The 23,932-nt window shown below is 42.5% G+C and overlaps 1 protein-coding gene across 1 annotated transcript in view; it reads left to right on the top strand.

Annotated features, from left to right (window-relative positions):
- The window catches only part of SH3RF3 (SH3 domain containing ring finger 3), a 225,199-nt gene that overhangs the window by 195,226 nt on the left and 6,041 nt on the right, over positions 1 to 23,932 (top strand). Inside the window, exon 9 of the mRNA XM_065741060.1 lies at positions 18,038 to 18,375. Within this exon, the coding sequence (XP_065597132.1) occupies positions 18,038 to 18,375 (338 nt within the window). The remainder of the gene's footprint in view (positions 1 to 18,037; positions 18,376 to 23,932) is intronic.

Genomic DNA, 23,932 nt, shown 5'->3' with positions numbered 1-23,932 from the left:
CGGTTACACCTTTAAGCATTGGCACAGGCTGCCCAGGGAGGGGATGCAGTCACCATTCCTGGAGGTGTTGAAGAACCGTGTGGATGTGGCACCAAGGGATGTGGTCAGTGAGCATGATGGGGCTGGACTGGGGTTAGACTGGGTGATCTGAAAGGTCTTTTCCAACCTTAATGTTCTATGATTCTATACTGGATTTGAATGCAGGGAAGTAATGTTATGATTTTTGAGCTCCACAGATGAAGAGGAGAAGCAAACAATATAACTGCAGTGAGTAGAGATCAGTATAGTACCTGGGATGTACTGGAGAGAAGTGATGTTAAATCTGCTTTCTCTGGCTGAATAGAGTGGTACAAAACTGCTCAACTGTATTGAGCAGTATGTTCCTGAATCTCTTCCATGTCATATTTCACTTTCATTTTAGGAAGGTCTTAACTAATGATGCTTCCTTTCCTTTTAGAAATAGTGACTGATGTTTGGCCAGTTAAATTGTGCTTCTAATCTTTGCATAATCCAAATCAAACCCAAATATCTCTTTGAAGCTGTTGAGAACTTGGATAGCATCAGACTAAAAGCCCTGATACTATTCAAAAAGGAATCTGTGAATCAGAACTGGAGCTGCATCTGGAACCACGCTCAGTATTTCCAAAGTGGAGGCTGGCTGAGCAAGTTTGGGGATACAGGGAACAGCCATAACACTCAGAAGGAATATCTGTGGAGAGAGGTAATATGTGTTATTGCTACACCTGTTAGGAGAGAAAAACAGACAAGGTTGAGAGGCAAAAAACAGAAGCAGGCACATAACTACCAAACTGCCAGATAAGCAAAGACTGGAAGCAATTTGTCTGAGTTTAGTTTCATTATAATAATCAGTCAGGTACTTCAAGATGAAAGGAACAGAGGGGATGTTAGAAAGAGGAGTCATAATAAGGTCTTCAGCTCTACTGAACACAGACTGGGAGAAATGCACAGGTAATTATCTCCTGAGAAAATGAGATTAGCAAGCAGTGTCTGAGGTAAATTGCAAGGTGCCACAAAATCAGCATTGTTGTTGGATTCAGTGTTTTTTGGTATCCGGTCATTTTTTTGAATTTTAATCCTGACTTTTGTCTTTGCAGTTTCTTTTGTATGATTCTATGGAGAGTGAGGGCTGAGCAATCAGAGGCAGAATGGCTGTTTTGAGAAACATTCTCCTGTTGTTAACTTCTTCCTTTTCACACAGATTGTCAGTGCGAGTTCACTGTAGTACAGACTGAGTTCATGTAGTGTGTAGGAAGAAGTACTTAGTAGTTTATATTCTGGGATGGCCATGCTAAGGATCCACTGGGTGTCATGGTTCTATTGTAGCAGGTGTTTTCTGTGGGGGCCATAGAGCCAAACAGTTTTTGCATTTGTCACTCTGACATTGTCAGAGGCATTGATCCTTGGGAAATTTTCTTCAGATGACAAGTTTAGAAAGATTGGCTGGTTCCTTGAGGCCGGGCTGAGACATAGTGGGAAAATGCATCTTAAGATATGATCCTCCATTAATTTGTGTTTTGTGAGTTCCTGCCTAGATTCCACACAGTGGTACCTCATATGACATCAAGGGGCAGCTGTTTAAAGAAGTGTGTGTATGCTACTTAGGTAGCTTATTCCAAGAAGGGATTGCTTTTACCTTGGGAACATCCTTACTGAGTGTACTGCTGAGGTACTCACTGCTTATGCTTTCCCTGTGCAAATAGTTTATACCAGTGATATTTCAGTTTCAGTTGGTGTGCAGCAGTCAGACGCAGCACATTTCAGAATTTCCCTAGTATCAGGGGAGTCTGATTCCAATTTTTGCTTTTGTTTCCTTGTGATCTAAAGATGAGCTACAGAAATAATCCCAAGAATTATGTTTTTCAGTTCAGTCGGAATGTTTTGCTTGCTCATCTTCTACTGAAAAAAAATTAGAAATCTTTAGGTCTGGTTTTTTATGATTCTTTTTTTCCACCTCAGCTTATTTTTTTACGGTCTTCATCAGAAGTTTCAAACTTGCAGGTAACATTTGGCACCATGGTTCATATTTATAATAGTGTCTGACTGTCACACTTGTGCTGACTTAAATGGGAGATAAGCAAGAGGCAAAACATGGCCTTCATGCCTATCTGCACTTGTCAGTGTGCGCTTATCACAGGAGGATGCTGGACCAACCTCCTGCCCTGTTAGAGAGCAGTTTCAAAGCTGCTGGTGGTAGCTGAGGTAAGACTGAGCAATAGACAGTGCTTAAGTCCACAGTGCAACTGTGCTTGAAAATCTAAGCAGTTTCAGGGCTGTGTGGACACAGCACAAAGCAACAGGAAAGGCAGCTCACTCAGAGGTAGAGCAAACACCACAGGAAAAACAAGCCAGAGACTGAATGCAGGCCTGGGAGCGTGGCAGAAGTCAAGGAGGTAACATGGTCAGGGAAACACGGGGAAGAGAAGGACATTAGCATTGGCAGGAAGATGCAGCTGGGCAGCAGAGAAGGGATGGATACAATCCCCTATGGCAAGGGCACGAAAGGGTTAGAACAGAATGAAAATGGGGAACAGACAGTTTGCTCTAGGGTTGTGGGTGGTGTCAGGAGCCCATTGAGCTCCAGTTTTATTGCTTGCTCATAATGTCTGCATGTGTAACCGTATGAAATTCAGAGAATGCCATTCCAATTCCTTAATTTTCTGAACATCCAAAAGCAAAGGATGGAGATCCCATCTGTGGAATGGAAGCAAAGCCCCATGTCTGGGGGGCTTTTTAAAAGTGAGAATCCTGCTTTGTCAGTCATGACAAGCACTGTGCAAGCTCAGCTTACAGCTGAGAGCTTGTAATTATGACATGACTACTGCTCTGACCTCAGCCAATTTTTGCTGTAATAGTTTCTGCTGTACATAATCTGGGCCGATACTTAATACCTCAGATAAAACCACTTGTTTGAATGAATTAATGTATTTCTCATTAAATGTGCTCCTCATTACGTTAATCAAATCAAGCAAATCTTGCAGGGTGGTTAGACCACTGTAATTAAACTTTCTTTAAAATCCACTCATTTGGCTTTTGATGAGGATTTTGATTAAGCTCTTCCAAAATATCTGGCCCAGTATCTGCTTAAGAGGAAAATAAGAACTTGCTCTAGTGAGCAACTCATTAATTCATCACTGTGCTACACCAACTCCTTACTGTTTTACCTAGCCAGAGTATAACGAAATGTTTAAAAATTGCCAGTGTAAAATTGTTTCTTATAACTGTGCTGAGATTAAAAAAAAATCTATTTGCAGCTTTAAAATTAGTAACTCTATTCCTGGAATATAAAGAGGGGCTGGATAAGCGAGTCACAACAAACTAGAAGGCACACTGGGCTACTGTTTACTGATGTTAATATAGCAAGAAACTTCTTCAGAAAATGACTTTGAAAACACACCAAGAGTTTTGCATGTGAAGACTGAACCAGTAATGATCTGTTTTCTTTCTGGTGTCACTCACATTCCCAAATACTGGTTCTGCTCAAAACAGCTGCAGTCCTCAAATGGTACAGCGTTTGGCTTGATAGTAATTGTAAGGACTATGTTATAAAGTTGTAAGTAGGACAAGCTAAGGCTTCCATATTTCTAAGCTTCCTTCCCCATCAGAAATAGAACTGACTTCATCCAGACTGTTTATCAAGAACAGTCCTGGTACATGGCATGGCCCGCACTCTGACCTGAGAGAGTCAGGCTCACAGAGATTACTGGTTGCAGACCAGGGTTTGATTCTAAACCCTGGCCTTTTTTTACATGCCAGTATAGACATGAGTAGAGATAGTTCCCTTTCTGCTGTTCCTCCTTTCTGCCAGTGCTTTCCTCTGCCTTCCCTGGTTTGCAGCCTAGAGCCCACACTTAATAGCCCACTCTGACTTTACATAGGGCTGCAGACTACGTCAAAGGCCCTTTGGTATTTGGTTTTGTAAACTCAGATGCTCTTTGGCTTTACTTCACTTTAAAGCTGTGTGGCTATCAGTTGGTAAAACAAAAAGTGCCTAAAGGAAGTGATTCTATATGGTAGTGCACCTTCAGTTTTCATTTACTGTTAGTGTCTGTATTGTGACTTCTCATATTAACTTGTCCCTGAGTGAGGAGTTTGTTATCACTTCTCATCTGTGAGAGAAATTGAATTCCTTATCCGGAAAATGGAAGATCAGTCTCAGAAGTAGAGCACTGAACACTTGCAAGGACTGTGTGGATATAAAACGACATGACAAAAATAGTGGTCACCCTGGGACGAATAAAGGCAGCTAGGGACAGAGTTGATGGAAGTAGATTTTTCAAATACAAAGTCAATATGAGTGACCCTGAAGTTTTGGAAGAGAAATTCCATCTTCCTAGTAGATATGAAATCAGCTAATATTTTTCACTTTGTAGCCACTTCACCTAAGAGAGCCCTGTAAGTCGTACGAGTATGAAATGGAATAACAGCCAAGTGACTAAATGAAAGCAGAGTGGGACATTAACATGAACAAATTGCACAGGAGCAGAATAGTCTGGTTTGAATTCTTACAGTGAGTATATCAAAAGTAGAAAGCATCAAGAAGAGGCAACATTGAAATAACGCTGTAAAAATGTTCATGGAAATGACCAAAGATAAGTTCTGTGAAGCTAATTAGTTTGGGTAGTCTGTAAGATGTCTGAGTTTATCCTGGCCACCACCACCATCATTTCACTGATCATTTTCAGAATCACATTTGACTTTTCTGTTGCCTGTGTGTTCCAGTTCATTCTTCAGGACAGATTCTTTAATCTGGAATATTTTAGTCCAATCCTCTGAAGACTTGTGTGCAGAATACATACTGTTAATCCATTTCCTTTCAGCTGCATTCATCACAAATGCACCACTGCTTCCCATGCTCCAGAAGGCAGATCTTGGCTCTGTGACTGGCAAGTGATTCACCAGAAACTTGGCCAGAGAGTGGAAACCTCTTTTTCTGGTCATGTGAATTCAGGCCACAGGGTTCTGCTCTAGGGCAAGAGATACCGTGCTTTACATCTCTCCAGCACCTTCTCCTTCATCATTAGAGTTCAATTTGAAAAGACAAAAGCCTGGCAACTCAGTGATAAATATTTTAAGGCTGGCAGATAACCCAGCCAAAAGCGTGAGTCCCAGCTGTCAAAACATAGAAAACTTCTGCTTTACAATAAAACAGATTTCTGTTATTTCTGACTGGCTAGGATTCTTTTACTTAGATCAAGGGCAATAAGCCATTGATCAAAATTTCTTTTTCTTCTTTGCATTTTTGATGTTAGGAAATGCTTTCAAACTCCCCACAGATTTTTCAAGTGTTGGCTTTGCTGCCAAGCAGGCTCTGAGAGCTCTTCCTCTTCTCTCCCCTCTCTCCCCCCTGCTTATCTGCCTCGTAGTGCTGTCGCAGGATTCCTGAAGTGGCTGCAGTGGATTTCTCTTACACTGTTTCAAGTGGCTCTGTGCTGTACTCTGCAGCCATAAGGGGAAGCAGATCCAGGGAAGGAGAGGATGGAGAGTGCTTTAGCGTCAAGAGGAAATTCAGTTTATCTCCTAAATGGAAGTGAAGCTGCTTGGATGCCAAGAAGCAGCATTCTGCTGGCAGTTAGAGAAACCTAATTTTGTAACACACAAGACCTATAGGTTTTTACAAAATCCTTAGTGCTGATGTGGAAAAAAGTAGGGCTGACAAAAGAAAGAGCGTGCAAGGGAGTGCTGGAGACAGAAGGCTGTAGGCGTGTGTGTGCTTCTGCACATGAGCATCATGGTGCTGGCTTTTCCCCAGCATTCCCATGCCAGCAGAGGGAATGGCACAGGCCTGGCAGGCTGGATCCGGCTGTGCTGGGAGAGCGGATGGCAGGCATCCCCTTGGGTTAGCCAGGTGAAATTTTTGCCCTTTAAGCTGTGGTACTGATGAAAGACATTGATACATTCTGGCTGCTAAGGCATTTCAGGGGCCATCCAAGGAGAAGGTAAAGGCAGTTCTCTCCCCCACCCTCTATTTGTCCCCTACTACTTTCCTCCTCTCCACCTCAGGCCACAGCACCCTGCAGGTGGGCAGCTCCTTGTGCCCTCTCCCTGCCCCACTCCTGAGGATCCCTCAACCCCTTCTTCTAATGTCAATTCCCTTACGTAGCTTAAAAAACAGTGCAAATATTGTGCCTGTCACCTCCCCATCACTTCCAACAAGGATAAAACTGTTCCAGCAGGAAACCACACTGAAAAAGCGGATGACTTGAGCACAGAGCAAGTCTAGCAAGCAACCTGCAAAGCATCAGAATTGGTGGCATCTCAGAGACTCAGGTCCCATTTTCTTTCTCCAGTGATTTTTCAACTGTGAATTAACAAGCCAGCAAGTTTTAAACTGCCAGGAGGGAACAGAGATTATTCACTGAAATGCAAATATCTCAAGCCCTAATACAGTTGCTCAATGGGTACAAAGTTCAGACCTTGCTGTGAAAACTGACTGTAATCAGCATTTCAGTGTCCACGTTCATCTTTTTGGCCCCAGAGGTACTGATATTTTTCTTTGCTTTGCTCTATAGCTACTCTTAATAGGTGGGTTAAAATATCTAGGAGCAACGCAGAAATATTTCAATCAACTCTGTTAGAAGAATTACATAAACTAAATGAAATTGCAGTTTCTGTCAAACATCAGCACTATAGAAACAGCACTTTGTAGCTAACAGCAGATATCTGCAGTGTTTCTGTTTTTATTGCGTAACTTGAGGGCATAACCAAGTTGTAGCAGAGGGATATTTTTCTTATTTTCTACATTTTTGTTTATTTTGTGTTGTGCAGTAGCAGCAGAAAGGTTCACCAGTTCCCAGCTTTTATTTTGCCAAATGGCCACTCTAAAGTCAATCTGTTGGTTTTGTTGTTGTTGTTGTTGTGTTTTGCTGTGTTGTTTTTTTTTTTTTTTCCTGGTCTGAATGTTTCATGCATCAAGTGATTCCCTTCAGACCAAGTCAGGACGTAGAGCCAGTGCTTGTCCCTGGTGGTCTACAGAAAAATACTGTTATTATGCCCTCTAGGGAAAAGATTGTCCTAAGGAATTCAGAGAACACACCATGCAGAAGTTGTTTTTCAGGCACTAGATCTGCACACTGCCTGTAATCAATGAATATGGAGTGTCAAGCAGTCTATCATTAAAAAAAATAATAAATGATAAAGACAGAACTCATTGTTTTACTTTCTTGCATATATTTTCTTTGGTTCATGTTTGCTGGTATATGACTTTAAGTTAAGACTACAGAAGCTGAAATATTCATTCACCTCAAACTGTGCTCAGCACGCTAGCAGCAGACTGGCATTGGGCTTCATCACCAGATGCCCCAGGGAGAGAAGTAATTTAATATGGGTCCATGGCCAACTTATTTTACAGTAAAGTAAATTTTCTGTACTGTGCTTTTTAATCCCTGTTCACAATCAGTTCAGAACTGACATATTTAAAAATGGAACTAGCTGGCTTTTTTGATGACTTCAGAGCTCTCAATTCCCTCCCATACCACATTATGTTATTCTTCATATTATAAATTTTGAGACAGGAGAGGGTGAGGCCAGGCAGGCAGAGCCTATCAACAGGATGGTGCCTGCTGTGGCAAGGGAAATTCATAACCCAAGCTTTGATCGCGACATAAAAGACAAAATTGATTTTCCAACTTCTTAATTTTTTTCTGGACAGGTTTTATGCCTAAACCAGATACTTCTGCTTGGCAGGCTTAGATGCAGTTTCTCTTCTTCATCCTAACAGCCCAGTTCTACACTTTATTCACACATACTGTTCTCTAGGTCTCTGATAATGCTTCCTGCTGTTCCCTGGACAGTGTGCAGCTTACTGCGGTCTGAAAGCGTAGTGCCACAGAGTGGAGTTCAGTTGAGACCTTGCTAGTGGTGACTAGAATTAAGTAAGAACTTACTATAGTGTGCACATAAAGTGCTTCTTAATGTGTATCCAGGTGCCATTTGCATTTTTCACAGCAGCATCTTGACACTCATCTTGTGATCCACTGAAACTCCCAGGTCCCTTTCCGCAGAGCTTACTGGTCAGTCCTTGTTTTGCACCTCTGCATTTGATTTACCCCTCCAGGCACTTGCATGTCAAGCTTGTCTTTCCAGATTTCACTATGTTGTTTTCGAACCATTTCTGCATTTTAGGAAAATTGTTCTAAATTATTCTTGTTTGTCCTCTCAACTACTAGTAGACTGACTCACTCAGTGTAGGTTTTAGAATTGCGTCTCTGGCTCATTTACCACGTAATTTACAAAAAGATTGAACAGCACTGGGCCTAAGACAAGCCCTGTTGGCACCTATTTGAAATGTTCTCCCATTTGACAGGAAATCATTACTCGGAACACACTGCAAAGCAACTGGCAGCAGCTGGTTGTCTGTCTGCAGTTTGACTTCTTGTACATGTGCTGCTGAGTTAAAAGAGAGAGTGCGCAAGCCTGGAAGGGATCCTTCAAACATACGCATTGCTGTCCTAGCAGGAGGAAGCTGAAAAGACAAGCCCATGGAAGATCCTCATCATATTGTCTGCTGTACTGTAGGAAGACTGTCAGATACGTCACTAGTAATCATAAGTACAAAAGCTGGAGTAGTATTCATGATTGCTTTAACTAATGGTCTACTAATTCTCTTACCTTTACAAGCAGAGATGTTGCAATCAGCTGTGGTCAGACTGAGGATAGGATGATCCTAAATCAATGTTTACCTACATTGTTCTCCTAAAATGAAAATAAGAAAGGCTGTTGGTCTTTATGCAACATCATTTGATCAACCATTATGGTCAGAGGAAGTCTAGCACTTACATCTGCCTTACGTAAAGGGTTTTTCAGCTTCATCTGTGAGACAGACTATTATGACAAAGCTGTCATTTCTGCTCCATCTTAGCCATGATTTTATCTTCATATAGTTTCTATCATTTTCAGATATGAGGTCTATGTCACCAACACCTTCACAGAGGCTTTTTGAGGCTCTGTTTTAAAATTGACCAATTTTTTCAGGTAGTTGGCAGGATCCACCTTCAGTTTCAGGTCACTCTGTCCCCTTCTCTATCAGGCAACTAGTTGGTAGAGCAAAGAGAAATGTGCTGTGTACCTGTTGTTGTTGCTGGTTATTTGTGCAGTGATCACATAGAAGAACACTGAGCAAACATCACCTCATTGCCTACCAGTTTAACTCATTTGTATTTAATTACCTGGTTTACCTCTAGGTCATGTATCATGGAAGAAAAACTGGGTAAAACCAACGAAGGAAAGGAAGATAGGATGGATGGTAGAATGAAACAGAATGAACTTAGCACAAATTGGAAAAAAAAACCACCATGCTATGGACTCCCCTTCCCTACTTGCATCCTGGTTGTTCTGTTTGGTTTACAGCAGTCTGAGTTCTTTTCATTGATCCTGCTCGCTCTGATCTTTAATTTAAGAAAGGAGAATATTATTCTTCCCAAGTCCTGAATTTGGCATAAGGATATTGCTTTATTGTTTGTTTGGTTTTTTTATCAAGTTGTCTTTACTGTCTCCATTTTTATTTTGTAAGTAGAAAATAGACAAAAGTAGAAAGGTGAAACCTGATTGTTGCCAAAGAGAGGATGCTGCTTTTAAAGTTGTGCCTGGTCATAAGCAGCTTCTAGCAAGCTTTTTACTACCACAGAGCTTTAGCAGTAATTACAACCCAAGTGTTGTGACATTTGGATAGCTACAGAGTCTTGGTTACTTCATCAAAGAAATTGTCATTTACATGCCCTGGCATCCTTCTGACATCGACAGCCACTTTTTAATCCTTTAAAATTATTCTGGGTTTCTTTCTTTATCTTTTAAAGAGCATTCATTTAGAGGATGCTCATGAGGACAGAAGGAAGCAGGGGCAAGACCTGATTTTTTTCCATATGAAAAGCACTAAGAATAGTGCTTTTTGGATGCTCCAATTTGATGCCTTGGGAGCTGCTGAAACTGGAGGGCAACCTTTCGAGAGAGAGAAATGCTCATGTTCATGGCTTTGATTGTGTCCAAAACCTGCTTCTACAATGTCAGATCACCACGGAGCCTTCAGGGCCCTCTCCTTCCCACCTCCCGCCCAAGCATTGCAAAGCCTAGCATTTATTTTCAGAAAGACGTTGCCCAAGCAATAGGAGCTTCTGCATTTGTAGCCTCTGGGCCAGAGACCGTGTGGCTGTGATAAGTTCTGCCAGTCTCAGCTGTCTCCTCAGTCTCTAGATAAATGCATCTTTTATGAACTGGTGAATTGTTTGTAGGAATTATTTCACTGTAATGTACTTCAGTGTCTGGTACACACAAATCCTGCCAATTTTTCATTGTCCACAGGCAACCCTTTTTCCCTTCTGTGGGGAATTGATTTCGAGAGAAAAATATACCTGCTGTGATGCCTGAATTTTCCACAAGCAATCTTCCCTCTGAGTGCCAGCCACCCCGAAACTATTTAGCTTGTTGGAAGTGCTGAAAATTACAGCCTGAGGTGGCATGGCTGCTGCAACAATATCAACCAAGTGGGAATAGGCTCATCAGTGACAAGGGACAAGATGACCTCCACTAATCCAAATCTTTTACCCACATGCTTCTGCTTTCCATAGAAATATAAATCTCAGTTGTCTCTTATTTAATAAGATTACAGAGCAAGACCGTGTGATTTTAACTGCTTGCTTTTTGAAATGAAATCCATCCTTTGTGAATGGGAAGAGCCAGAGCTAAGTATGTGTAAGATTGGACTATATCAAAGCACATCCTAAATTTTGCCATTGGTTCTCTTTCATTCAAGTGTTTGGTGAGTGAGCTTGCTCTGGCTTTCTGCAAAATGTGATTGTTGCCCCCAATACTCCCCAAGAGCAATAAATCTTCTTCATTTCTTTACAGAAAACAAGGAGCAGCAAACTAACCAGTCAGTCTAAATCATCATATTTAAAAATACTAATTCTTAGCAGTCTAAAATGTACTGTGTACATATTTTTCTCATTTCAGAATCCTGTGTTGTCAGTGAAGCTGTGATAGATTTTCCTCTAGCATGAATAAATAAGTCTAACTTTTCTGAAGGGTGCTCGTAGTCTGTCCATCTGTTAAATTCTCTACAAACTGCAGTTAGTCTTCCAGAGCATCCTAAATCATTCATTCATACCTGGTTTATACATTAAAATAAAATTTAAAAGATTTGTAATTTTCTGGGCTTCAGTTTAGACTTGGTCAGGAATAATGTAGGAGACTTCTATTTCTTCTCCAAGTAAACCCTTGGTATGTGCAGCGGTGGTGTGATGCTGGATTAGGAGGAAAGGTGTGCTCCTGGAAACAGCAGGGCATCACCAGCCCCATTGCCAGTACTTCTGTGGCTTCTTGGTGAGCTCTGCAGCCCTTGTTCTGTGCTGTGTTGCCCAACAGAGATGGAGCTGAGCAATCTGTCGTTGCAGAGCTGTGAAAGTACTCTGGGGTTGCACTTCCAAATGTTTTGTGTCTCTTCCTTGGCTGACACTGTGTCCTGCTGGCTGCCTTTTGCACTCTCAGTCACCTGCAGCTGTAAGTTTCTAAACAGTTGAGTTTCCAAAACTGGAACAGTACAGGGGAGGACTTGTTCCTGGCTTTGTCCTGTTTCCTATTGATTTTATGATGTCTTTGTAGCAAGGTGGGGGCACCCTGTATACACTCTCATCTACCTGTTGAGACTTCCTTATGCAGAGATTGGATCCCTACCATTATTTTAACAGCCTTTACTAGATCTGTTCTCCATTAATTTATCTAATCCCCTTTGAACCTGATTTTACTGTTCCACAATCCTGTGTGCAGGATAATTCTGTATTTAATTATGTGTTGTGTGAAAAGGCGCTTCCTATCCTTTTTGTTTCAGCCATATGCTTGATAATCTCATTACACTTCCTCTAATCCCTGCATTGTGAGAAACAACCGATCTGCTCCCAAGTCACCTGCGCTGTGCAGTGATGTATTTTGTAGACCTGCTTTCACCTGGGACTTGCTGCGTGTGCCCAGATCTACAATGGGCCAGATTTTCCTTCTAGAAGTACAAGATGAGGAATCCTTGTAAGGCTGAGCATGAACTAATAGTTGTGTTGGATTGTTGAGCGAGAAAAAGAAATGAATGCCAAACGTGTGCAAAGATATCATGTCTACTCCCTCGTTTTGAGCATCCAGAGAGGTTGCTCACACTTCAAGGAAAGCAATGGACTAAACTCAGGAATAAAACACATCCATCTGAGTTTGCAGTTACTTTCAAAGATACTGGCTGCTTGTAAATAAGTGTAAATGTTGCCATGGACTTGGCTAGGACCATGTCAGCACACAATTTAGAGTAACTTTATCAAAGTATTGGGTAGTTTTCAGTTCCCTGGTGCTCTCTTTCACACTAAAACAAAATCACAAACTGTAATCAGGGCATGAAATAAGTTGCATATCTTAAAACTTTCCACCCTTTTCAACCATCACCTATTCCCTGCATAACATACCAGTAGTTTTTCCTTCTGCCTTCTGCTTGTTATAAATGCACTAGGCTCCAGGAAGCCCACTAATAGCTGAGACTCTGCTTCCACTTCAGCTTTTTTCTCCCTGAATATTAGCCTTTAACTTTGCTCCAGTATTTAAAAGATCTAACATTCCATATAGATTGAATATTCAGATGTATTATTAGATTCCCTCTGCGTCTCTTTTAGTACTCTGTAGAGCCTTGCATCCACCTCAGTTCAAGCATGCAATTAAGTGCCTGTGTGCTTTGCTGTACTGATCTGAACTTCTGTTTATTTTTGCAGTTTGGTTTTTGAAACATATGAAATGCCCTGTGAGGCCTAACTTATCAGCACTTAAAAATATCTACAGGGCAGGCGTCAAGTGGATGGAGCCAGGCTCTTTTCAGTGGTGCCCACTGCCAGAACAAGGGGCAAGGGGCACGAACTGGAACACAGGAAATTTCAAATGAAGATGAGGAAAGAAGTATTTACTGTGAGAGTGACAGAGTACTGGAACAGGAGAGGATGTGGAGTCTTCTCTAGAGAAATTCAAAACCCACCTGGATGCTTTCATCTACAAGATGCTGTAGGGATCCTACTTCAGCACAGAGGGTTGGACTTGATGATCTCCAGAGATCCTCACATTTCCACATAATATTCTATACAAAACTAGTCCTCCTTAAAAGCAGCATGTGTAGTAATTGCTTAACAGTGATTACTTAAAAGTAATTACTGTTGTCTTGTTCAGCATAAGTTCATAAGTTCATAAGGTTGGAAAGGACCTATAAGATCATCTAGTCCAACCATCCTCCTATCACTATCTCTACCCAACTACTAAATTAAGTCCTTTAGCATATCACTTACACCTCATCAGAAATAATGTCAAACTACAAATGGTAAATCCAAATCTCAAACTTCACAAACATGAGGATTTCATTTGAGATGATTCTGGTTTGGTTTTTGTGTTTTTCAAATAGCTATCAAAATCTCAAATCAAATAATTTTATGGATTTTAAAAACCTGAATAGCTTTTTCCTTAAAATACATAGTTCAAAATACTCCCTACTCTTTTAATCCAAGCATCAATCACCAGTAACCAACTTAGAATCAGAATAAAAACATAGTACTCTCTAGACACTAACTTAAATTTACTGGAACAAGTACTGGCCAACTTAAACAAGCAATAAAAGAGCTGGTTTGGGGGTACTGACTGATTGGTGAGTTCCTCATTTGTTCCTCGGTGCTCAGGGCAGCATTTAAGCAGTTTTGTTTCTTTTTTCTTCATTTTTAAGTGAAACCTTTTTTTCTCCCTCTGGCTCTGTTATCTATTGATGTTGCTGGTGTTGCATGAGAAATTGCCTCTTTTCAATGGCTGGAACCAGATTTTCTATCAGCAGCAGTAAGGTCTCCTAATTTACTTAATGAAACTAGATAGGTAGGAAATGGAGTATTAGGAACTGCAGATGAAAAAAAAAAAAAACCCAAAAACCCTAAAACAGAATTTTCTGTTCATTAGGGTGGTTTGAAAAAAAAAAAGAAGAAGAAAGAAAATATCTGTATTAATAAAACCAGTACGTATAATTGGTTTTCGAATTATGGCATGATTATTACTTTGCAGATATGGGACTCTGTTATCATGCAGTCATCAACAAAGTAGCTGCATTCTGTGCTCATCTCATCTCTGAAGCTGAAAGAAGAGCTGGTTATTATCTTCAAGTGGGGTTATTAATGAGGGGAAAAATCATCCCCAATTACTGTGAAGCAAAATATTTCAACATTTACATATCAGAGACTTTAATTTTGATCTAGTCTTTCATGGATTCTTAAGCTCAGACTGTATTCACTTTTCAAAATGTTCCCACAGCAAAATATCAAGGGGAATTTGCACCTGTGTAAGTGTTGGCTTCCCAAATGTGGGCTTCAGGGTCACAGAAGTGTTGCCTTTACTATTTCTGCATCACCAGAGACCGATTTCTGTTGAGATTCCTTTGTGCTACACCACAGGAACAGAGTCTCGAGCTTAGACATCGTGAGGGAAGTAAGAAATTCTGACACACATATACTGTCTGTGTTCACAGTCCTTTTTTTTTTCTTAAGTAGAAACAGCCTGGGATTCATTTCATTCTTTCTCTTTTTTTTTTTTTTAAAGAAGGTATTGATCCTTACAAAATTAATGGCTTGGAAGTTTTGGCTGTGAACCTCCTAGAATAAAACCTGCACAACACAAAGGTGATGATTTAAATTCAGTTGGACGTGTGGGCAGTAGCCAGGAGATGCGAGAAGTGCCGTCAGGACTGTGAACCCATCCATCAACAGAGACACAAAGGTCTGACCTTGGTGGGTTCAGGAGGCAGGGACGTCAAACACAGTTTGCAGTCAATTGGAAACGTAGCTACCAGACAAAGAAAACTCAATAATTACACAGCTGCTTCGGTAGATTACAGATTTCCTAGAAAGCAATACAACCGCAGCCCATGAATGGAAAAGGGAAAGCATCTTTTTTGTTGTTCAGAAACGTAATTCCTTACAGTCGTCAGAAATGTCCTCTGTAAACTTCTCTCTTCTCAAAACCCATGGTGTCTGTAACCAACCAGCGAACGTTGCTGTACAGCCCATTAGTGCTTATCTGATTTACAGTGAAACTGCTGCAGAAAGGACTGTCTTGGACAGCCATATAAATATTAAATTAATTTCTTATGAAGGATGGTTGCTATTATACTAAATATTAAATGAATTCATAATACTTGGACACTTGGAATAAATCATTACTGGGATTGCATTTTAACATTCAGTTCCAAATTCCCCCTTTTTTTTTCTTTGGCTGTTAAAGCCATGGAAAACGACTGGTTGCTCTCAAAGAAGCGTGTGACTTCGTAGCATTGGAGCACTAATGAATTCCCATAGCACAGGGAGTCTTAACTTAGGACCATTTACAGATGAGAGGGGCCTGCTGGGTTTTAGGTTGAACTACTGATTGCAGAAGGTTCAAAACCAGTGTGTTTCTCGTGAGAGACATCACAGCAAATCATCAGCTCCCAGCAGTCCTTTGGTTTGCTCTGAGCAGCATCAGCAGAGGGTCTGACACTGCAGTACCAGAAGAGGCTGAGAACATCTGGCAGACTCAAAGGGAGGGAAAGCTGAAATCAATGTCTACACTCCAGGCACCCAAGGCGTTCTGTATTTTTTCACCTCCAAGTGTCTCCTCCAAGGCCATACTGGGCCTTTTGGGATTTTTGACTAGGCTTAGCAAATGAAGTACAACATGTCAACTCTTTGAAAACCATAGGTCTTAGTTTCAAAAGATGAGTAAGATGCACAGTTGACTACGAGGAGGCTAAAAATCAATTCTTTATTTTCCCTTTCATTAAAGTAGAACAAAGGGTACCTCAGTGAGTTTATTATAGTTCTCTGCTGTCTGAGGGACAGCAGCCTCAGTACAGAAATTTATGTCAGTAGTAACCTTGTAGGGCGGGAGCTGTTCCTGTAAACAAAATTAGCTGACTGCCAGACTCATTTGCTTAATGCACAGATGGTTGTGAATGTATGTATTTCCTTCTTTCCAAAGATTTTGGCTTCTATGCCTTAAGTGGTCTAAGTCATACAAGGTTTTTCAAATGAAAATTGCCCAAGGTATTTAAATTAGAAGCAAAAATTAGAAAAGCTGCTACCACATAGGAATATTAATTGTTCATTATACAAGGCTTTAGTTCATGTAGTTACTTTGCATGTGCAAAGCTGCCAATTAAAAAGGCTCAAAGTGCTCACTGCTGCACAATAGTCATTTCTCCAGAGTCCCACAATGGCTATTGTATTCTGTCACTGACCTTTAGGCACCTTCAAATGTGTATTGACACAGTATGCTGGGATCATTTGAGCTATTGTTTCAGTGAGCTATGAGGAAAGGAGAGGTTTTCAATTTTGTGAAGAGCTTTACAATTTGATTTAATGATGACAGCAGCAATATTTCTTAATCAGAAAGAGAAAAGGAACGCTGAAATGTTTTCTGGTTCTTGAAGTGAGTTCCATCATGCACAGGGGAGCTCTTCCACCTGGTCAGGGAGAGGATATGTTTCTCAGGGGCGTTTGGTCTTCTCTGCTATGCCCAGGGGAATGAAGTTGGTGGCTTTGACCTGATGGTGCCATATGGCCCTCCCTTCACTCCCGTAGATTGTGCCTGGGTGAACATCTTGGCAGGACGGGTCCTTTTATCTATGAAGTAACCCATAAGTGACAAAAGACCTTAATAGTTGGAATGGGTCCTAGGAGACTGGCACCTGGAAGCATAGTTCAGTCTCTGCTCTTCAGAAATCACTGGACATGGAAATAACAACTGTTCTTTACTTTTGCATGTACAGGTCTTAACATCTGAGGTATTTCTGCTTTCTGACCAGTCCCTGACAGTAAAGAGTGCAGCAGCAGAGACATCAGATACTCTGAGTACATTTACAAGTAGATTTATATTCACAGCTTCTTCTAAAAGCTTATATTTGTTTTGTTGTAGTCCTGGTATTCTTTAAAGCTGCTTTGAGAAATGACTTCAGCAGTCAGCACATAAATGTGCATCATTTTAAGCCTCGCATGGGACATTTTGTCTACAAACAAATGAATTGCTGGCTTGTATTTCCAAAGAGCATTCCTGCTCAAAGTTAGAGAGATCTTTCCTGTTCCATCAGTATTGTGGTACATTTTTCCCTCCCCGTATTTGTGTGTGCTTGAGATGGACACATAGCAGAATTTCTCACACTGTTGTAAAACATGCAAAGTCCAATGCATTCCTTCAGTAAAAGAGGTTGAGCATTTTTTTTTCCACATTAATTGAAAGAGCACTATTGTCTTGTTTGCTTCACTTTGTATCAGGAACCACAGCAGAACTTTCAGACTGTCATTGTGGTTGCCAAGTGTGAACACTGCAGTCTGTATTCAACCATAAGGCAACACTTGCACCTTGACACTAGAGGAGAGATGACCTACCTCTGGGAGGGAGATGTGGGAACAAGCAGCAGTGGTAATGCAGGATGGGGAGGCTCTTTAATGCTCTGCAAAGAAGTATTAAAATACTGTCTCGTGCCTCCCTTCTCTGTGAAGTAAATCTACATCAAGCAGTAAAATGGCAATCAGCAAATGAGGAGGCATTGGTGAGCGGTTCGCTTGCTTTTCCACTGGAGGTTTTTCAGCATAGCACCATGCTGTGCTACTTCGGGGGAGTTTCTCTATTGGAGAACAGGGGTACCCTGGAAGAGAGAGAGCAGCAGTCTGTTTGCCTCCTTCTCTGCATGGGAAGTTTGTGCCTTTGCTGTCCCACCAACTGCACCATTTCTTTCAAGAGGTTCATGATCACTGCTTGGGTGGATTTGAAAATAGAGATTGTCTATGCTAGGTCCTCATTCTGCTGAACAAGTCCAGCACTGCTGGATGGGGAGGGATTTTCATAGAATCTTTATTAACAAAGGCTCAGGTTCTACCTGAATCCACCCCTACACAAGGCAGCCTGGGGAAGTTTCCCGCCGCAGAATGAGATTTTCCAAACGGAAAACAAAAGGACGAGGGATGTCTGCTCGCTGCCCACATTTCCTTTTGTTGCTTTGCAGAAGGAGAAGAAGAGCGGGCTGCTGAAGCTTCTAGCAGGAGCATCGACAAAAAAGAAGTCGCGCTCACCGCCATCCGTGTCTCCCACGCACGACCCGCAGGCGGCCATCGAAGGAGTCCTCCAAGGGGCGGTGGGACCAGAGCTCTCCTCTCTCTCCAGCCACGGCAGGGCAGGCTCATGCCCTATCGAGAGCGAAATGCAGGGAGCTATGGGGCTGGAGCCTCTGCACAGGAAAACAGGCTCCTTGGATTTGAATTTTTCCATCCCTTCTCCTGCCAGGCAGCCCCTCTCTTCCATGGCAGCTATTCGGCCAGAGCCCAAGCCTTTGCCCCGGGAAAGGTAAGCTGCATCTCTCTGGAGTTCGCTGCATCCTTAAGGGAGCATTTGGAGGAGGGCTGCACGTTTAACTTGCTCAAGGGTTGTTACAGTTCTGCAGCTCTGTAGATTGACTGTGAACGGTTGAGCCTATGTCCGTTGAAACCCTTTTGTCACATAGTGCAGGTTTAATTTCCATCCATTTAAAAATGTGCTTCTGGAGAGCAGCTCCTTGCCATGACAGCCCTCATCTAAGCAGTGGGGACAAGGATGCTTTCTCAGCCCAAAGAGCAAAGATACTGTGAGCAAATATCTCTTTTTTAATGGATCTCAATGTTTTAATAAATTCATGGAGCTGTCACATGGCAATTCTGGAACAGTACCTGCAGAGATTTGAAAGGAGCTGTTGTTATGTGACTGTATGAAGGAGGCCAAATGAAATGCACAGGGCAAATCTGTCTGACCCTGAACTGAGTCAGTGTTACAGAGCAGCTGATGCAGGGTATAGTAAGGGCTACTGGAGGACAGTCCACACCTTACACAGTGCTTTACAGCACACAGCTTGGCGTTTGGCTGGGAAGGTGACAATGATGCCATAGCAAACTTTTCTAAGGCATCTAGCATGAGAACCACAGAGCATTATGCTGAGTGAACTGTACACAACTGACCGGCAAATAGTAAGTAGATTGCAGACTGATTCCCTATTTGGCATTGGCTGTAACTCAGGAGTCCCTAGAAAAATGAGGTGGGCTTTGAAACCTCATCTCTCCAACATAAAGTTTCTGCTGTTTGCAGGACTAAAGTGGGAATACAGTCATGAGGAGAGCAGACCCAATGGTACAGAGCTAATTCAACTCTTTCATAAAGAAGAACACAGAGTAACAGCGTGTTTCATAAGAGCCAAATTCAAAGCAAATTGGAGTGGGCACAGGGCATCCTTACAACAGTGGAAGACTTGAAACAGTGTGCTTTTGGGAGTGATACAGCGAGCTCTATCGCATCTCTTAAGGAGCAGGCTTAGGAACAGCTTGGGATCTGACTGTAAGAGACTGCAGAAGGAACAGGATTGGGATTATTTATATTCTGGGGCAGGAGTTTTGTCTAAAAGAGATGCTGTACTTTGAGCACAGCTATTACACTGGAAGCAGAAATAAACGCAGACAGATCCTTCGGCATTGTAATGAAGGCAGTGAGAGCAGACTATCACACTAGTCTCTTGTCTCTAAAATCCATGAAAAACCAATTTAGTGAAAAGAGTGAAAAACCAATCCCTATTTAGGCACACTTAATTTGGTCTACATCAGTTTAGATTAACGCTATAAGAAAAGCTAAATCAATATAAACCAGATTTAGCACCGGTGTAACTACATCAGTGGAATGCTGCACCTTTAGTTAAACGTAGCTGCAAAAAGAGACCAGGAAGAGCATTCCCTGGTGCCTTGGAGCTGGCTGTTGAGGTGCTGCCATCCAGGCTTCCACGCAGAGGGATCTGGGCACATTGCTTAATATGCCAAGGCTAGTCCCATATCCTACACATTTCTCATTTCACCTCAGGGGGGTCCTGACAGTGAAACATTCAACTAATGACAGTTTTAAGCAGCCACAGTGAGACAGAATAGAACCAGAGGGACGTGCTCAGCCTTGCTGGAATGAGGAGTAAATAGATTTAGACTGCTACAACTGTGCAAATACTTCCAATTGCAGTATATGGTGGTAAGGAACTTCCTCTCATTTTAGGCATTTTGATTCTCAAGTCTTAAATCTGAAAATAAGCTATAATTGAAGTAACCATAATTATACACAGCAGGCAAGATTCTCTAATTGATTTATGAATTAACTTCCATATCATTGGTGTATCTGCATGCCTTAACTGATCATACGGGCTTTTTTCTCGTGCCATAATGGGAAATATTAATTACCTTCATGCACTAGGAAGGATAATGCTTAGGCCTAGAATAATCCGAGCAGATACATTAAACACTTGTCTCTTAGAAATTCATCCCACATCCATCTGTGCTCATTAAATCATCAAATTGCTCAGAAGTACTGTATTATTTAAAAAAAAAACAAATTACAGTTTTCAGACCACTTGTTCTCTTCACATCTGGCAGTGGAGGAACTTGCATTCAGCATCACTCAGCTCCATATTTTGCTTGTTTGCATTTTGGTGCATTTCATCTGCATAGTAGGAGCAATTCTCTGAGAAAGAAAAGGAGGAAAAAAAAAAAAAAGGTTAGATAAACAGATTCAGATGCTGGCTGAAATTTTAAAAAGCTGCAGAGCATTTCAGTGCACTTAGCTGTACTTGGCTTTCTGTCTCCCAACGCCCATCTGTGCACACAGAGACACAGCACTGGAAGGTTGGAAGAAGTAGCACATTCCTTAATATTTACAGCATTCGAAATGAGGCTCACACAGGCAGCAGAGCACGGCTACTTCTCACATAGGGGTTGGCTTGCATCTCTGGCCCTTGCCATGTGCAGGCTACCGATGGAAACCAAGCAGACGTGCCGCTAGCCGTATCGGAGATGAGTTACGAAGCCCTAATTGCTTGCAGCTTTAGCAGAATTGCCTGTCCTGCTGCCTGACAGCACAGCCCTTCGTGGGAGCGCAGCCTATCAGAAAGGAAGGTGAACTGAGCTTCACTGCTGTAGAGATGCTGCTCATTTTTATGCTGTCGTTCATTTTTTGTACATGGAGAGAGCAAGGGATACAGTACCTTATCTTATCTCATTTGATACTTCCAAAACCTGCCTGAGTGGCTGTAATGGAAAGGAAAATGGTCCTACCTCCTTGCTCATATACCCTCGATATTTAACTGGGTTTTTGGGATAGCTAGTGCCCATCTATACCTTCTGAGTGTAGCTTCCCACGGTACCTTTTTAAAACCACCTTCCTTTTGCTGCTCTCTGCTCTAAAGCATTCCACAGTCTGAGCAGCAGAGCAGAGAAATTTCCCAGGTGGTGTCCTTGTCACTTTGCATTGCAGCGACTGACTGTCAAGTGAGTACCCCATCATACTGCATGTGCCCACACGCTCCTTGCCAGCAGCCACTCCATCCAGCAGCTGCTTGTGCAAGAAACAGCACTGGTACGGCCGATCCCGTGCAGGGATGCCATCAGGCAGCTACAGACTCACCCCCATCCCCCTGACGCTGGTGGCTCACGTGGAAGAGAGGGGTATCCAAAGCAAAACATTTGCCCTGCCACCCCCTTCAAGAAAATATGACTGTACGTTAAAGCAAAATGGGAGAGCTGAGTGTATGTGCGTGAGTCATGTTCCCCTCACTGGCTGGCACCATTCCCAGATGCAAACCTGAGTAGAACATGTCACGCGTTGTTGACTCTTTTCTAGTAACTGGCACTAATTCTGCCATGTTATAGTCTGATAGAGCGGTTGTATCCTGACTTACTGTCACAACTGGAGTATCTGCCTGGCGTTTATATGGTTTTCAGGGAGCCTTTGAACAAGTGGTAACCACAGCAGTGCTGCAGAATTAGATAGGAGCAGTGAGTGTGACCTTTAAAATGGAACCCCTCCACGTTTCCATCTATCCTTTCTACAAATCACTGCCACATTAGAAATTGAGCTCCCCGTTCAAGGAAGCATTCAAGCATGTGCTTAACGCCCATTGACTTCAATTTTGTCATGCACGTATATCTTCTTCGCCAAAAGGGAAAGCAAAGGAAGGGCTTTTTTCTTTCCTGGAAAGTGATACCAGAGAAATGACCCCAGGAGTATGTTCTGACTGAGCAGTGACATGTATGCACACAGTTAAGTGCTTCTCTGCCTTGGGTGCTTGCCTCAAGATTGAGAAACTGGGGTCAGCCATCTCAGAAATTGAATCCCGCAGTGCTTCCAGTAGAGGGTGAAGGATCCAGCTGAGGTTTGTTCTTCTGAGTCTGCTGGTTCAAATGCTGTAAAATGGAGCAGATTCTGGCTCGTAGTATGCAGAAGTGCTTTGTAAGTCTCTGCAATGGGTCAGTGAAAGGATGGAGAAACAGCTCCACTGATGAGCAGGATCAGTGGTTAACTGGGTTGGATACTCTGTTGTCACAGGTGAACTACCCCTCGCAAAGCAATGTCACATCCCAAGCACACAAGGGATCTGTTGGATTCACAGCACTGGATTCCTGAATCCTATTCTCAGTGCAATATTCATACAAGCAGAAACTCAGACTAAGCATTCAAACTCGAGCTCTGTAAATGGATCCAGATCAGAGTCCTAGTTTGCCTTGTTGCAGCTCTATTCTTGCAGTCGCTTTAGCTCCATCAGTCTACTAAACACGCATATTTGCTCAGGGAGAAGATATTCTGTTATTTGTCTCTTTCCTCAATGTCCAGCCTTGAGCCCAGCTTTTATTTACTGCTGGGTTCTGATCAGTACCATTCCATGCCTGCCTGTTCACGTTGTCAGCCTGCATGAGCAACTTAGAGCTGGCAACTGATTCCTACGCAGCCGAAGTGTATGAGATGAGGCTCGCTCTGTGGAAAGTGTGGCACGAAGCCCTGCAGCTGGAGGAGTCAGACAATCCATGTGCCTCACACCTGTGCTTCTCAATGAGTTTCTCTGGGGTTGCTCACCAGACATCTCCCAACCTCTGCAGAAGATGAGGTGGCTTCAGCAAGCACGTATCTCTTTCATGTCAGAACTTTGACTTGCATCCAGGGCAGGACACTGCGTGCACTAAATGAGGCAGGCATCCTATGGGAAAAGTAATATGTAATTGAAGGCTCAGTTGAATGCAAGCAACAGTGAAGTCATGGGCAATCTTAGTCTCCTGTTTCTTCCTCTCAGATGTATGGTTATGAAACGTTCCTGCTCTTTTAAGGTGTCTCAATGCGTCTGCATGTCTGACATCTTGAGTCACTCTTGTTTTTTTAAAAGGAGTGAAAGCAGAACTTCCATCATGTAACACATATCAGAGGTCAGGAATCTTAGCTTTACCTTGCACATGTCAGCAGTGATAGTGAAGGGAGAGCGGGATGGGATGGCTGACTGCAAGGGCAAGCATTGTAAGGACACGGCCATGGGTTTAATTTCTTACTCAGCTCTCTGATCCCCTCTCTCACCTTCCCCCATTCACCAGTGCCTAGGCAAACCAGTTCCTTACCCCTGATGGTACCATGCCCAGCCTCCCCTTATGTATTTTCTCTTGGGCACTGAGGTCCCTCCCCAAACGTTATTGTCCCCTCTGAGTTTGAAGTGCCCAATCCAGTCGGTGCAGTCTGTGCCCTGAAAGAACAAGACAGAAGTCCATTGCTGAGAAAGAAGAAACGCAACTCCTGATGTCCCCCAGAGCTAGTACAACTTAGCACGTCAGCCAGCAGAGATCTGAACTTCATTGCCCTCTGACCCTCTACTAAACATGTGCCCTTTGGGGGCATTTTGAACCTGAGCAGGTGAATTTCTGAAGGAGCACCACTGTTGACTGACCAGCAGGGCCAAAGCACGGGGCTTTGTCAGAAGGCTGGGCAGAGGAACAAGTGTCTGAAGGTGCAGTTTGCAAGAGAAAATATCCAACATCATTTACCACAGGCGGAGGTGCTGGCCTTACTTGTATCAGGTTTGTTTCCCAGC

The sequence above is a fragment of the Cyrtonyx montezumae genome, unplaced genomic scaffold (assembly GCF_038088225.1).
Source record: "Cyrtonyx montezumae isolate F1298 unplaced genomic scaffold, pur_monq_1.0 scaffold_3, whole genome shotgun sequence".
NCBI lineage: Eukaryota > Metazoa > Chordata > Aves > Galliformes > Odontophoridae > Cyrtonyx > Cyrtonyx montezumae.
This window is presented reverse-complemented; position numbering and strand designations above follow the sequence as displayed.